This window comes from Gavialis gangeticus, unplaced genomic scaffold (assembly GCF_001723915.1).
Source record: "Gavialis gangeticus isolate Ggan-Ray unplaced genomic scaffold, GavGan_comp1, whole genome shotgun sequence".
Lineage (NCBI taxonomy): Eukaryota > Metazoa > Chordata > Crocodylia > Gavialidae > Gavialis > Gavialis gangeticus.
In genome coordinates, this window is record NW_017729030.1 from 56,408,315 (window position 1) to 56,425,099 (window position 16,785).

Here is a 16,785-nt window from a genome sequence, read left to right on the forward strand (position 1 = left end):
CCCTTCCGACCCTAGAAACTATGAAACTATGAAACTCCTGCGCAGTGGCTTCATCATTCCCTCAGGCCTGTCAGATAATGTCATGGTCTGCTGTGAACTGAGTCTGCTGGGGATAACCTGCATGCAAGTGCCCTGTTGGTGCTTCAGCGTCAGCCTGCTTCAAGACTCCTACTTCCAGGACTGCTTTGCCCACTTCTGACGGGGCTGGGAGGCCACAAGACTGAGCTACTCCTCCTGGAAGCTGTAGTGGGACTTGGGTAAAGATACAGTTCTGGGCTTTTTGCCAGCAGTACACTCAGCTAGCCACAAATGAACTTTGTCACAGTATCTGTGAGCTGAAGGAAGACGTGGCAGAGCTTGAGACCACCCTTCTGGCTGCTGGCAGTGGTGCAGGGCTGTGCGAGAGCCCCCTGTGCCGCAGGAAAAACCTGCATGACTTGGCGAAGAGTGTGGCCCGTGGAGCAAGGATCCGTGCCCGCTGCCAAGAGCTGGCAAGAACAGATGCCCCAACCTGCTTCTTCAACCTAGAGTGACAGTGAGCAGTGAGCAAAGTCTTAGCCCACCTGGGTGAAGCACATGAGCATTCCATCACCTTCTATCATGACCTGTTTGCGGTGGAGCCGTCCTGCTCTGAGGCCACATGGGAATTCCACGAGGGCCTGCCACTTCTCTGTGCCCTGGAGGCCAGTGAGCTTGAGCAGGAATTGTGTCTGGAGGAGCTGGCAGCTGCCGATGGGTTATCTGCCAAGTTCTACAAGACCTTCTGGCCTCTCCTCGGCCCCTGCCTCCTGTGCATTGTCCAGGAGAGCCTTGCTGACAAGGTCCTGCCAATCAGCTTCTGCTAAGCGGTGCTCACGTTGTTGCCCAAGAAGGGAGACCTTGGCTGAATTAAGAACTGCCATCCATTCTTCCTGCTGTGTGCAGACTACAAGATTCTGGCCAAAGCATTGATGACCTGCCCCTGCACTGTCATGGCCTCCATCACTGGGCTTGAGCAGAGGTACTGCATGCCGACAGGACCATCCAAGACTTTGGCTTCAGGCCCCTCTTCACCGGGGCCCTCCGGGTCTTGTATCAAGACACCTCCAGCCTGCTCAAGGTGAACAGCGTGCTCTGCTCCCTGTTTCCCATGCGCTGAGGTGTCCATTAGGGCTGCCCCCTGTTGGGCATGCTCTATGCCCTGGCCATTGAGCCACTGCTGCATGCGCTGTGGCGCCACCTGAGTGGTGTGGCCTTGTCATCGGCCATAGGCCCATCCACTGTCCCTTCTCTCTGGCTGTCAGCATATGCAGACGACATTACCATCTTCCTTAACACCCAGGAAGACGTATGGGCCCTGACAGACTTCCAGCAAGCCTATGAATGTGCCTCCTCAGCCTGTATCAGCTGGGCCAAGAGAGATACCTTGCTGCTTGGTGCGTGGATCAGCGCGACTCCCCGCCCCCCCATTTGCCAGGGGGCCTCACCTGGTGCCACAAGGGCCTCAAGGTCCTGGGCATGTTCCTAGGGCCACCGATTTTCATGGCATGCAACTGGGACGGCCTTGAGGAAGGGGTAGAGGCCTGTCTACAACAGTGGTGCTGGCACCTACCCAGCCTCTCCTACTGGGGACATGTCCTCATCGCAAACAACCTGGTAGCAGTGACCCTGTAGCACTTGTGTGCCATACTCAACCCACCACAGGACCTACTCGAGAGGTTCGAGCACCTCCTGATAGATTTTTCTGGAATGGGTGCCACTGGCTCCCATGAGCCGTCATTTACCTACCTGTTGCTAAGGGGGGCCAGAGCCTAGTTGACCTCATGAGCAAGGTGGCTGCCTTCCACCTGCAAGCCCTTCAGTGACTCCTGTACGATGAGGAGCACCTACCCTGGCAACAACTAGCAAGCTGGTCCCTGCAGAGGGTGGGGGCCCCTGGCTTTGACCAGGAGCTCTTCCTGTTGGACCTCACACTCCTGAACTGGGCGGTGCTTCCGGCTTTCTACCATGGTGTGGTACAAGCCTGGCAGGCCACCTTCTGCCTCCAGCCCCAGGCCTGACACCTGCAGTTCCTGCAGCTGCTGAGGGAGCCCCTGGTGCACAACCCAGCCCCGAGGCGCCCCGTGTTGAGCCTGGCTACTGCCAGCCTCATGGCCATTCTCATCCAGGTGCATGTCCTCCGCCTGAGCCACATCCTTGACCCCACTTGGTCAGCCTGGCTCTCGCCTGAGGCCCTGACCATCTGGCTAGGCATGCCACTCAGGACAGAGTGCACTCTGTCCTGCGTGACACCCAGGCTGCCCTTCCACTAGAGGCAGCAGCTACCCTGTATAACCATCTCTGGGCATGCCAGGTCCCCCATACTGTGGATGCACTGAGCAAGGCTTTTCCCACACTGCCAGTCACCCTGGATGTGGCTGGTGAGTTGGCTGGTGGGCTTGGTACCCTGCTGACGCTCCCTGTGCCTCCTGACAGTGACACGGGTTGCCCCTTTGTTTTTTTCATAGAGTTCATAGACATTAGGGCTGGAAGGGACCCCAGAGGATCATCGAGTCCAGCCCCCCACCCCAGGGGCAGGAAGTCAGCAGGGATCATAGGATCCCAGCAAGATAAGCATCCAAATGTGTTTTGAAGGCATTCAAGGTGGGCACTTGCACTACCTCAGGTGACAATCTGTTCCAAACCTTGGGGGCTCAGACAGCGAAGAAGTTCTTTCTTATGTCCAGCCTGAACTGGTCACAGTGGAGTTTGTGACTGTTTGATCTTGTTATCCCTTGTGGGGCTCTGGTGAACAGCTGTTCCCCCAGATCCTGATGAGTACCCTGGATAAGCTTATAGATGGCCACCAGATCACCCTTGAGCCTGCACTTTTCTAGGCTGAATAGCCCCATTGCTCTCAGCCTCTCATCATAGGGTCTGTTTTCCTGACCTCTGATCATGTGCGTGGCTCTCCTTTGCACCCTCTCAAGTTTCTCCACATCCTTTTTGAATTGCGGAGCCCAAAACTGGACACAGTACTCCGGCTGCAGCCTCACCAAGACCAAGTACAGCGGGAGAATGATGTCCCGGGATCTGCCTGACAAGCATCTATGGATGCAAGCCAGCATTTTGCTCGCTTTACTAGCCGCAGCATCGCACTGAAGGCTCATGTTCATTTTGTCAACCATGACCCCCAAGTCCCTTTCATCTGTAGTGCTAACCAGCGTAGCGCTACCGAGGCTATATACATGGTGCAGGTTTTTCTTCCCAAGGTGGAGAGCCTTGCATTTTTCGGTGTTAAACACCATCAGGTTCTCGTCTGCCCATTTCATGAGTCTGTCCAGATCCACCTGGATCACCCTCCTGTCCTCAGGTGTGGATGCTTTACCCCAGAGTTTGGTGTTGTCGGTGAACTTGGCCAGTCCACTTCTGACACCAATGTCCACATCATTGTTGTAGATGTTAAATAGTTTAGGCCCTAGGACAGAGCCTTGTGGGACCCCACTGGTCACAGCACACCAAGACAATTGACTCCAGTTGACCACCACCCTCTGGGTCCTACCACAGAGCCAGTTCCCCAGCCAGCGGATCGTGGTGACATCAAGGCCGCAGTTAGCCAGTTTAACCAAGAGGTGATCGTGGGATATCGGATCGAAGGCTTTTTTAAAGTCGAGGTATATGATGTCGATCGCTTCCCCTGGCCCCTGATATCACCTGGTCATAAAAGGAAATGAAATCGGTCAAGCCCGTAGAAGCCTATATGCCTGGGTGGTGTATGTCCGCCATGCCCAAGTGCTGGTGCGCCATCCCAATACACCGTGGCGGCAGCGCCTGGGGCCACCAGATTCCCCACCAGCCCACCCGCTGTGGCGCACATTGTATAAGCCGCTAACCGCCAAGAAGACTGGCAACCTGCAGTGGTGGTTGCTACACGGCATCCTAGCCACTGACACGTTTGCGTCCCACTTTGACCCAGCCGCCTCGATGTCCTGTCCTTTCTGCCCAGGGGGTGTTGAGGAGACCCTCTTTCATGCCTTCCTTGAGTGTCCCTGCCTGTGGCCGCTGTTTGTCATCCTCAAGCCGCTGCTGTAAGCGCTGGGCAGGAGCTTCTCGGAGACCACCTACGTGTGCTCCTACCTATACCGAGTGGCTGAGAAGGGGCACGTCTGCCTGGCCAACTTCTTACTGGGTCAGGCCAAGCTGGCCATCCTCAAGAGCCACTGAAGCCAGCTTGCTGGGACCGGCTCAGACGATGCCCTGTGGCTTTTCCGCCTCCTGGTGCAGGCACACCTCTCACTGCAATTTGAGTATGCTGTGCCCCAGTGGGAGGTGCCGGCCTTTGAGACACACTGGGCCCTTGAGGGAGCGCTGTGCCATGTGGAGGACAGCCATCTCAAATACACGCTCTGATGTCATGACCGGTCTGGGCAACCGGGCTGGTTTGGTGTCTGACTACGACTTCCAGCTTGTGCCACGTCCTGGGCCCTCACCAGGCTGCTTTTTTGCTTTCTTTTTGTGTGGGAAGTTGAAGGTGTTGTCACATGTATGATTGGCTACAGCAGGGTAGGAATTGTTTCTAGCATGTAAGACACGACATGGAAAGTAGCAAAGGTGTATGTCACGGTGTGATGCGTTGAATGCAATGACATGGTGTTCTTGGTTTGAGAATAATTTTTTGTTTTTTTGCTTTGTAAGCAGCCACCTTTTTTGTATCCCTGAACCCCTGAATAGAGTAGTTAAAAGTCAAAGTACTTCCTTCCAGTTTACAAATGGCCAAAACCGGTTTGAGATAAACCTGGTTGAATGTAGACTTAACTGATTTGGGTCAAACCAGTTTATGCAATGTCTGCCTCAGATCCATCCAGACTCCCCCCCACCACCACCACCACCATCCTGGCATGCTGTCTGGGCTACTCCACAGTAGGGCTGGCCCCTCCCCTCTGCTCCCTGGCTGGAACTCTGGCAGAGACTTGCAGGCACAGCAGAGTCTGCTGGCTTCCCCGTGCCTCCCTCCCCCTCCTGTCACCACTTGCTACTTAAGCAGAGATCCCTTCCTCGTCCCTCCCACAGCACAGACTGTAGCCAGCATGTGGTCTACTAGCTAATACTGTGTAAAGCAGATAAAACAGTGTCCACTTAGGGCTTTTTGGAGGTAATCAACAGCTCAAATGGTAATGTCCCTGCATTCCTTTCTTTGGAAAAAGCTGTTTAAGAAGAGATTGAACTAATGAGTGAGGCTTTGTTTTCTGTTGGGGTGTTCAGTCCTGATAAGAGAGCTGATAAATGCTCTCTGTTATCAAGCTGATAAATGCTCCCTAATCACAGTATCTTGTGTGGGGCCTGGCCACACCTACCTCAGCTCAGCCCTGTGGAAGGGAAGGGAGGGCTGCTCTAGTGCCCTGCAGCTTCTAGCCTGAATGACGGCAAGCACGTGCTCGCATTTCTGGATTGAAAAGGGAATGTCTATCCAACTTCAAATTGGTTCACACTTTGCAGGTTAGACTAACCTGCAAAGATTGAATCAATTCAGCCTCAGGCTTTTTGAATGTCTGTTTCTAGGCCGAACGTCTGTTCTGTTACAGGTTTAAACCAGTTTCTGATCTTTTAAATTGATTTATGTGATATCATCTTTTGGGATTGGAACACTTGACATTAGTTGCCAGGCTAAAGTACAACATAGAAGTTGGCATATTCATCATTGTCAAAGGCCCATGGACTTTTAATTGGCTTCTTCCATTAGTTTGACAGAATGCAGATACTCTACAAAGTGCCAATTTTCTGAGCAGTAGCGTAACTAAGGCAGAGCAACCAGGGCAGCAGCCCTGGGTACTGACTTACAGTGGGGGCAGACAAATAGCAGCTGCCAGTGCAGCTGTGCCAGTGGCACAGCAACAGCCAGAAGTTGTCACTGCCTCTGGGCATTACAGCTGCCGCAGGGGTAACTGCCTTGTTATGCCTCTGTTTCTCAGACTTGGAAAATGGGGATGGGTAATGGCAGTTGTAGGTCAGCATGTGCAATAGTGTTTGTATGTTTCTTCATCCTGGTAAAAGAGAAATTGTGAGAAAAATGCTGTGTTTTCACTGAGTTTGTGCTTTGGAAAATGTGTTTGGGTTTTAATACAAAAAGGTGAAATTTGCTCCTGTGCAGTGGACTGGTATGAAATAGATCTTATTCAAGAGGTACCTTTCAATAAGTGAGGACTTCTCATGTGAGTCCTGGGATTGGGACTGAACAGGGTACCTTGTATTTAATCAGATGGGATGAAATTTTTCTGCTCTGGGCCTATATGCCATTTATATGTACAAGTTAGTGTCCCCAGATAGAGTCTAATTGGAACTTAAATGCTATGTAATGCATGGGAAATTCAACACCTGGACTAGATTTTCAAAAGGGCTCCCAAACAATTGCTGATTTTAGTGCTTAAGTAGGAGCCAATTGACACTCCTCTGAAGGTGAAAGGTAAGAACATTGGATAGAAATCCAAATAGGTAATACAGTAAGCTGCAGTCCCCCCCCACACCCCTTTCTTTTGAAATCCATATTTCTTTTTTTAAAATATAACCTTAAAATAAATCTGGTGGTAGAAGCTTTCTATAGTTTTGCATTACTTAGAAATGTATGTAGTTTGGATTCAGTGAGCCATGCTACTTTTGCTTTCAAATTCTGCAGTAACCAAAGACCTTAAGGAAAAACAAATCCAATAATGTCATTAATCAGAAACAGGATGAAAAATTGCAGTAAACTGGGCTTTTGAAGTGTGGCCAGAATTACTTGTCTTGTAGTTAACGCTAATTTACTGGTGCATACTGCCTTCCTTTTTCCAGTTTCAGCCAATCTCCTTTGCTCCTGTGTGTTAATGATACCATGGGGTTTTTTTGGCTATATGACAGTTGATGGATTTGATTTAATCTTAAACTTGAATCTGACTTTGTGTCTTTTGGCATAACTTCAGACTGCAAAGCAACATTGGCAGGAGATACAGGGAAGAATTCTAAGGTGCTTACCTGTTTGAAATTTTAGATCCCAGCAGGTTTACAAACACAGAAATTTAATCAGATTCAGTAAATTGCCTGCAGATATAAAGTAACACGAAAATAAGCTAAGATCTAGAACAGAGCTGCAAATGTGATATAGACCACAATAGCTTTCAATACGAAGAAAGTCACAGCAGAATGTTTCTCTTTGTTGATACCTTAATCTTCTTTTAAAAGGAAGTGAAGCCCAGATAGATGGAGAGATGACCCAAGGAGAAGTGGGGCTAGATCTTCAGCTGGCATAGGTTGATATACTTCTATAAGATTGAGAGGGGTATTCTGATTTGCTCCAAGTGGGGATCTTTCCTAACAGAACTGGGATGGATTGAAGGTCTTGCTTTGATGGAGATAGCTTGCTTATTGGAGTGAAAATAAAGTAAATCTATACTTTTTTCTCCCAGCTTTCCCTACTGATTAACCTAAGGGTGTGCTGGCTGTTGGATTGAATAATAATAATAATAATAATAATTATTATTATTATTATTACTCTTGGGATAGTATGATCTAGCCCTTGAGTTGTAGTCTAGATTAATTGTGTTATCTTGGGGCAGTGGTCATTCACCTGATAGCATCACTGTCTATTAAAATACAATTAAGGTTTTATTCCATAAACACTGTACCATATTAGATGTTACCAGGTCACAGTGCAGAACTTCTTAGATACCATATTTGGTGCCTAACTGACTAATCCACTGCTAATATCATTATAAAAAGCTGCAGAGGAAGAATGTTCCAAAAGATCTATTTCTCATTAAATTGTCTCTTGTACTTATTCAGATGTGGGTAGTAATGTATAAATCCGCAGTAACTTTCATTTTATTTAGTCCAGCCAGTTATGTTGTTAAGGAAATATTACAAATGGAATAAAAACTAAGAACAATTTCCTAAGATGTTTATTGGTTTATGATTAATTTTAGCCTGCAGAAAGCAAAATGAACATTAACAATTTCACACTTTGTTTGTTATGTTTTCTGTTTGCCAACATCACATGCACAATTGTTTTGGTGAACAGTGAACATAAATGTAAAAGATGTAAAATCTTGCTTTCATTTAAAGTGTTCTACTTTGAAATTAATGTGCAAATTACTTGCAAACAGCATAAGAGAGAAGAATTGTTTACATCCAGTCTTTATGCATTAAGGCAGAGAGCTAAATAAGAGTTTCCTCCCCCTCACCTCATCCCCAAGGAAAAAATGGTTTTATTTTTACATATCCGTAGTTTCCTTTTTTAACTTGTTCTACTTCAAATGAAACTTTTCAATGGGTAAGCACCCTTCTGTTACAGGGATACTGCCCTTCTAAAACCAATGACCTTTAAAAAGCAAGTTTCACTTTAATCCTTTTATTTTCCTGACATCATATAGCACTGTATCCTGTTGCAGGCTTTTAAGATGGAATGATTGCAGACTTTGTCTGACTGTTCAGATTGAATTGCATTTTGTTTGACAAAGAAATCTCTAAAATACTTATACCTTCCTTATTCACTTCAGAGCATGGTAACCTCCTTGGGTTGAGGATGCAAAGTAACTTCTGTATCTTTCCAGTACCACTGGGATCGATTGAATATACTTAATTGGTCTTTATCTCACAGTTACACTTTAACACTCCTTTTGAAGAAGATTCTAAAGGGATACAGTTACTGGCTTTCTAATTTACTTTTGGAGTTCAGTTACCCATTTTCTTATCTTGCTTTCTTTTCCCGGAAGAGTACAGCATACCGCAGAGTTGCAACTCAACGTGATAGAGACTTATGTAGGAAGATGTTAAATTCTGTGAAGCTCAACTAGCAAAGCAAACACACGTTGCAAAACTTATGCATTTTGAAGTCAAAACTGTTTTTTATGGCCAGCATACAGTTAGAAGTGAGACATTACTGAGTTTGTGTCTTGGCCATGCCACTGGAGTATATAGCTCTGAGCAAGTCACTTCAGCTCTCTGCCTCAGTTTTTTCATGGGGAAAATGGAGATAATAATACTTTCCCACCCACCATACACCTGTGCAGCAAGCACCTATTACACAGTAATTCCAACAAAAGCAGTATTACATATATGCCATACTTATTTATCTTATTGTTGGAGCAGGGACAGCTTATATCCTGTTACACATTTTCTCAAGAAAACTAGTAAATTGGATTTCTGTACAGTAGGAAATGTACTGAACTTCCTGTAGCATCTGAGAGAGAGATTTTCCTGTCAGATGTTGAGCATGCAGCCCTTTGCTTTTTAACTGAAGTCAGCTTCGCAGATTTGATAGGCACCTTGGAAAATTTCCCCAAAGTGGAGAAAAGGTACATTATCTGGTAAAGAATTTGTGATACTGAAGTCTATTCTCCTGGAGTATTGCCCTCTGGTAGAAGACTAGATGCATAGTCAAATGAAGAAATAATACTTTGGATCATGGATAGTGACGGATTATAACCTAAACCTGAGATAAAGCCATTATTACCCAAACAGCATATTATTCAGTCATTATCCTCCATGATGGAACCACCAAGGCATTTGGAGGGTCTAACACTTTGGTTTTGTTTTGGATCTATGCCCATCTCCTATGGTTTAAGTTAATCACTACTTCCAAAATATCAGAAGTGAAAAATGGGATGAAATAGAGTTTGGAAACAATAACAAGTGATGTCATTTGCCCCCAAGTCCACTGACCAGGTCAGTAGTAGAGTCTGGAATAGTATGAAAGTCTCCCAATCTAGTCCAGTGGTCTAGCAGGTAGACCACATTGCTTCCTTCTGTGGGCTTGATCCTGTCACCTTGACTCATGGAAAGACTTTGGTCTGTTGCCCTCAACTGTTGCAGGGTTAGGTTAAAGCCTTTATCTACAACCTATGGAGTATATGGGGTAGCTTTTCCCCTGCTTAATTATGCAAAGCTTAGGGCAGTGGTTCTCAATCAACTTAGACTGAAGGCACCCCTCATTAGACTTAAGCCACTCCTTAGAAAATGCCAGCTTTTAGTTTTCACTTGTTTTTTGACTACAGAAGAACAATAAAACAATTTTTCATTAGAAAGAACTCAGAAAGACCACAACAGGTCAGAATGTTTGTAGTACTATGGATTCCTATTTGAAATCTTTGGGTGTATAGGGACTTATTTTTAAAATGACAGTCCCTGATCCAGAATAATTATTTGAAATGTTTCCCCTGTACCTTTGGCTGAACATCAGAATTGGCAACATTAATTTCTTTGCTGTCTTTATTACATAATTGTTTTTTTCCATTCAGGGGAGGGAGGGAGAAGAAGAGAGTAGCATGTTAATTAGGATACCGATATATTTTTACAGTGCAAATAAATTGTATATAAGGCATGTTTTAATTTAAGAGTTCCTTTTATACACCAGACACTAAATTATAGCTGTTTGATGGGCTGTAAGGAGAGGAGTATGGACCCTGTACTGAAAGATTTGGGGCAAGTCATTTCATTTCACTCTGTATATATCCACATCTAAGAAATGGGCTAACTGTTTCATGGGTATTGTGACAATAGACACATAAACATATTAGGAGATGCTCAAATAATTATTATAGTATAGATCATGCAAGGTTCTCTTGGACTGTGTCATATTGTTTTTGTTCGCATTTATATGATCCTTAGACTTCCATAATTATGTAACTTTGTAACAGCAATATTCACTTTCTGGCTATGATCTGAATGATCAGCAGCTTTTCCTATTCTTTTCCTGGATGTGTCCATGACACAGTCCCATAAACAACTGCACATGGAAAAATCTCATTGCAGGATTGGGACCTTAGTGGACAATCCAGGAGACATGCTTGTTTTCCATAACAGCCTTCTAGTTGGGGGAGTGACAATGATGGGGGAAAAAACATAACTATTTTTAAGGCTTCTGAATTTAAAATAATAAACATGTTTTCAGTGAATGCATGTGCTGGAAAGAAAATAACCTTTGAAGGTTGAATAATAAAATAAGTAAAATTATATAGCTCTGTTCATTCTGAAGGCCTCCAAAGCACAGCACAAACTTAAATACAAATACCATAAGCAGAGATCATTGCACAGTAGTCACTATTAAAATCTTTACAGTTGCCATTTGCAAGGAATGAATGGTCCCATGGCAGCCATGGTAATACCACAATAATGCCTATTAGGGCAACCCTGAAATGGGAAAGATTCATGCCACTATATTCAACACTGCAGGTATAGATCCCCTTTGAATAAAAGAGGGCAATGCATAATAGTGCCATTAGATGGGGGTGGGAAGGGGGACAACCCAAGACACAGCTTCTTTCCTCTAGAGTACTGAGTCCGTATTGACTGATGAGCCAGTGGATCTACTGAATTGCTTGCACCATTTCCTGAAGCTGTCTGAGAAGTGCACAGTAGCTGTTGTGAACCTAAGAATCATCCCCTGCATCCTCATTCAGACTCCCAGCACACATTGCTGCCTTGTCAGGATCTCCAGGCTTGTTTCCTTTCAGTGCAAGATCATATGTTCCCCCTGACCCACCTCCAGCCCATACACAGACATCTCTAACTTAAGTGGTGCTCTGAATCCAAACTAGTGAACTCACTTGGTTGGGTGCATGGAGTGTAGTGAAATCTGAATGCCACCAGTGCTCAAGTAAGTAATATGGCAGGAGCTCAGCTATTCCGTGACACTGACACAAATATTCTGTTCAGCTAATTCACTCTGAATACAGACAGATTTCAGTGAGTTAAAAGGGAGCGGTGTAGACTCCCACCCCCAAACCAATCTAGCATGGGGCCCTGAGAAGTAGCCCAGCAGGGCTGCCTCCTGCCCCCAGTGCAATGTAGTGCAGGACCCCGGGAAGCAGCCCAGCTGGCCTGCCTTCTGCCCCTGGACCAATCTAGCACGGGGGATGGGAAAGCAACCCAGCTGGACTGATTCCCCATCCCCAGTGAAACTCGAAACAGTATCAGAACAGCCTTTCTGTTTCAACAGAATGGAATAGAACAGAACAGCTGTTTTGACTTGAAATTAAATTGGAGACGAAACACTGGTCCCTTGAACTGTCGAAACTCAAGGCGAAATGGAACGGTGCCATTTCACACAGCCCTAATATTTACAAGTACTTTCCTGCTGCAGAGTATTTTACTCTGTAACAACACATGTGTAGATGCTGCCTTGGCTGACTGGGGCATGAAAGTGCTTCAGTTCAGGGGCTGCCTGCTGGCTAAGCCTGTACGGAAGTACCCTCATGTCCCAGCCAGCCCCTCCACAGCATGTTGAGCAGGGGAGAAGACCTGGTCTGACAGGTTTACCCCCAGGGCCCCCTGCCAACTAGGGCTGCTCTGATCCAGCTCAGTGTGCTGTGGTCCTGGGTGCATATGCAAACTGTGTGCCTGGAGCAATAAACTTCAGAGCAATAAGCTCCGGAGCTAATTGCTTCGTATTAATATGCTCATGTAGATGCACCCTGTGGTAATTGTGTCTGATCTTAGTCTATGATAAGTGAACAGTAAAACATGGTAACTGAGTCCTGAAGGAAAGAAGTTGTATATACCAGTGGTGACATGTAGGGGGTGGTGACGTGTAGTTTTTGAAGTCGGGGAGGGAGGGGGTCTCAAATATTTCAGTGGACCCCAAATAAGCCTTTAGTTGATGCCCTCACAAAACATTGCTGCCAATTTCTAGCTCTGGCTGATCTTTGCATCCACTTTGTTTGTTCCTGCTGTCACATGGTTGGGCAGATCAGGAGGAAGTCCCATACCCATGCTGAATTTCATCTTCTGCAAATTCCCAAGGGCTCTGTTGTCCTCTTGGTCATACAGCACAACTCCTCTGCTTGTTCAGACTTTATGCTCCATGTCCACATTCCCTGATGCCTGAGCAACACTTTTTGGCACCTTTTCAGCAAGTGCCCTGCACTAGGTCTTGCCAATTACTAGATCTGATCACAAAATGGGGTGAATTTTCTTGACAAAATATTGTGTCTGTGCATGTGGGGGGTTTTTTAATTATCCCATTGTGTCTTTCTGGTTACTTTTTTCTTTAAAGAATGTTGGATTTTGAATTTCCACACTGTCTATGTTATTACAGGGTAGGTCACATTAGACATATATTGCACTGAACTAGAATCTTAAACTGGCAAAGTTGGTCTAGATCCTCCAGTATAAAACTAGCCTCTTAGTTCATTCCTATATCTTTTACTCCTACTCCAAACACATCCTGTCAACTCTTTCTTTGCCCTCCCACCTTATCTACCACCGTCTGACAACTTCAGCATCACCCCTTCTACCCTACTTCTAAAGATATGGCAAAATAGCTGTTTATCTCAGTCTGCCTCTTTCCCCGGCATTACCACTTCAGATAAATATCACAGGGTCACTTCAGCAGTTGTACAGTCCTCTCCAGTGCGTCCCAACAAGCAGGGAAACAAATACATTCAATATAGTGGGAAGTATGCAGTGTGTTCCCTTATTTGGAGCTCCAGTCTCATGACTTGCCTGATGGGTGCTTAAAGGTACAAGCTGTGGGCTTGTTTTGGGAACTTCTATTATACCTTATAGTTTGTATATTGCATTGAACTGGAATCTCGTATTGGTAACATTGATGTAGATACTCAGCTGTGGAAAATCTTTGTAATCCCATTGACTTCAGTAAAGATGTGCTGATTAATACCAGCTGGGTGACTAACCCTTGGTATTTAGAGAAGTCCCCCACCCCTACCCTCTACCCTTTTTTAATTTGATTTCTCTCTGCTTTTTATTGGACCATATTTTAAAAGTCTCATGTAAATTACCATCTAAAATCTTCACCTACATGGGAAGTTGTGTAGTAGAAGCTGGACTGAGAACCTGGGCCTGATTCACCACTGTTGTAATCACTATTTGTTAATGTACATTGTGGCCTGGATTTACCTTAGTTGGGAATCTGGCCTGCAGTGTGTGCATGCATATCCATGTGCATATATACAGTGTTGATTTTAAATTAAGAACTAGCTAGGATATTGTCTTACTAAGTATCATTTTGTTTTTTTTCTCCTGTCTTACAGCACCATCGCCAATCAGTAGTGTGAAAAAAGGCAAGATTACTAAAAATAGCATCTCCCTTTCCTGGCAGGAGCCAGATCGACCCAACGGGATCATCCTGGAGTACGAAATCAAATATTTTGAAAAGGTGTGACTGACTGATTGCAAAGCATCCTAAGTATCTTTTCTTTGCTGTCCTTTTTCTTTAAGTTATAATTATCTTAGTCATGGAAGGGAATGAAGCAATTTTATGCATAAATCAATGTCAGATTGATTCTGCAGTAAATGATTAGGAGGACCTGAAATGTGTGTGTTGTTTTCCATTAGTGTGCCACTTCTGTTGAACAAATACATTAAAGCTGCATGTCAGCTTCATCTCCAGTCTTATCACATTAAAATAAAGTATACTCATTTGTTAAGAATAAAAGGGTTTAGGAGACCACCATCAATCTTCTCTCCCAGAACATTAGGCAATCCCTAGTCTTTTGTCTTTATACTTCTGGTTTGGTTTTCAGGATTGACTGGCACTAACTCCAGAGTTCATCAAAATGTCTGCTAGGGCAGATTGGCATTCTTACTGTTTCTTTGCCGTAGGCGCCTGCTGGTTGTGTCCCTAAAGTGCTTAGGAGGTGTAGTCTTGGACTAGGATCCTGTTATGCTAGGTATTGTCCCTACACAGAACAAAAAAAAAAGGCTCCTGCCCTAAAGAGTGGACAGTGTTGGGTGGGGATGTCCTGCAGTCTTCACTTCGGGTTTTTTTCCAACCAGGTTCTTGCTGAAGTCCGTGAACAGTTTGTCTATGTAAAGACAAAGGGCTGAACTTGGGCAAGTCATTTCCTGTCTCCATGCTTCCGTCTATCCTCCAGCTTTGCCCAACATAGTCAGAATATTGACTCCCTGAAGCACAGGCAATGTCTTACTGTACAATTTTTGTACAGTATCTAGCAGAATGGTAGCCACTTCTCAGCTGAGGCATTTCTGAGAATTTTAATACTTGAAACAGAGGGCACCATTAGGCAGTGGGGCAGAGCAGCACTGCAGTGCCACCAGGGGTTCACTGGGAAGCAGTTGGCCTCAGCATGGCAGAATGCCTCGCAGGACAGTAGGGGCAGGCACCCTATTGCTTTCCTTTCTGTGGGGTACATCTTACTCTCCCACACAAGCCAGCCAGCTCAGCTTCCACTGCAAGAAATGGAGTGACACAAAGCCCTGTCTCTGCTGCCAGCTTAGGATAGGATCTTTGGCAAGCTACACCGCTACTCTGTGCCTCTGTCTCCCCATCTGTACAATGGGTTTAACGATACTGATCTTTTTAGAGTATTTTGAATTCTACTGATGAAAAATGCTGTGATTTCTTACTAGAGAAACTCCCTCTGGGACCTGTCCCTAAATAGCCAATAGCCTGATGTCCAAAGTGCTTTCCTGGGATGGGGGAGCACCAACTCTGAGAGGAGCCAAGACACTTTTTTTTGCCAACAAACACGTTGTCAAAACCAGGAACAGTTTCTGTTTGGATGAACTGGCTTCAGGCTCCCAAGCACTGTTGCTCTATTTACAGGTTAAGAAATTAGAATATAATGAATCATCAGCCACTGAAGAACTAGCCATTCTGAGACTGAGCTGCTGCTGTTTTTTATATTTGGCAGAGCATCCCAAAAGAAAAGCACATTGTGTTTTCCCCTGGTAATCACAAGTGCACTTTTTAGTTTATACACATTTCATTAGATGAATGCAAAAGCAATGCAGAGAGTGCAGTAAAACTTAGAAGGTCTCACTAATGATCTTACAGGTTGTGGACCTGTTCCCCAGCCATTGTCCACAGAATCAGTGTAATGTTGGGACATAGCTGGTATAGTCAGGGGTACAATAATGATCAGGGTGATGGTGAGGGGAGATTTCCTCAGGGATCTGCCTAGAGCCTTCAGTAGCAATTAGTCAAGTAATGATGAAATATGCCAGGGTTTCCAAACTGAATTGTGAATAGCCTTCCCGGTATTGTTGCCTGCTGCATCTTAACAGTTCCTTTAATGGAGCTAAAAGTGAATGGATATTTTTGCTGAAGTTTTCCAAGGGGAAAAAAAAATAGATTTCAATCAGTTGTTCCCATAAACTGAGGTAGCAATCTCTTATTATGAATGACATCTAGGTATTGACAGTATAACTAACCTAATAATTTTATACTTTTATCCTCCAAAACTTTCAAGGTTTTCTAAAGTGCTTAGCACACAGCTAGGACAAGGTTTTTTAAATAGTCCTTAAAGAGGGCTGCTTGATTGTTTTGAAAGCCTAACCCTTATCTTCATGTATCACTATGCCACAGCCTAGATTTCTGTCTTCGTAGTGACATAACCCAAAGGCACACAATGGTTAGCCTCCAGTGTGAGAGCAATGCTCATGAATATATATTACAGGTTCCCTTTGTCCCAGTTTGTGGAGGATAAATTAGTCATAGGTCCAGCATGGCTCTATAGCCTAAGCTATGCTTTCTAGATTCAGCATGGGTATGTTGGCCATGGTAATAGCCATGATACACAGGAAAAGTAGATAAAAGCATACTAGTGCTCCAGTCCTGCACTTAACACCACGTGGAAGAGGGTGTTTGCTCACAGGACCTTCACTGCAGGTGCAGTGAATGAAAGTAAGGGCCTTGTTACCCATTGCACATTGAGCTGCTCAAATGTTGATCAGGGTTAGTACTAGCTCTAGATTCATAGATTCATAGATTAAGGGTCGGAAGGGACCTAGTAGATCTTCTAGCCCGACCCCCCGCCAGGGCGGGAGAACAACAAAAAACCCCAAAAAGAGAAACGGGACTCAAACGAGTCCAGCCAG

The 16,785-nt window shown here is 45.2% G+C and overlaps 1 protein-coding gene across 7 annotated transcripts in view; it reads left to right on the forward strand.

The window, feature by feature from the left end:
- The window catches only part of EPHA5 (EPH receptor A5), a 369,106-nt gene that overhangs the window by 251,280 nt on the left and 101,041 nt on the right, over positions 1-16,785 (forward strand). For all 7 annotated transcript variants that reach the window (XM_019522270.1, XM_019522269.1, XM_019522268.1 and 4 more), the window contains one exon: positions 13,977-14,101. In XM_019522270.1, coding sequence (XP_019377815.1) covers positions 13,977-14,101 — 125 coding nt within the window. The remainder of the gene's footprint in view (positions 1-13,976; positions 14,102-16,785) is intronic.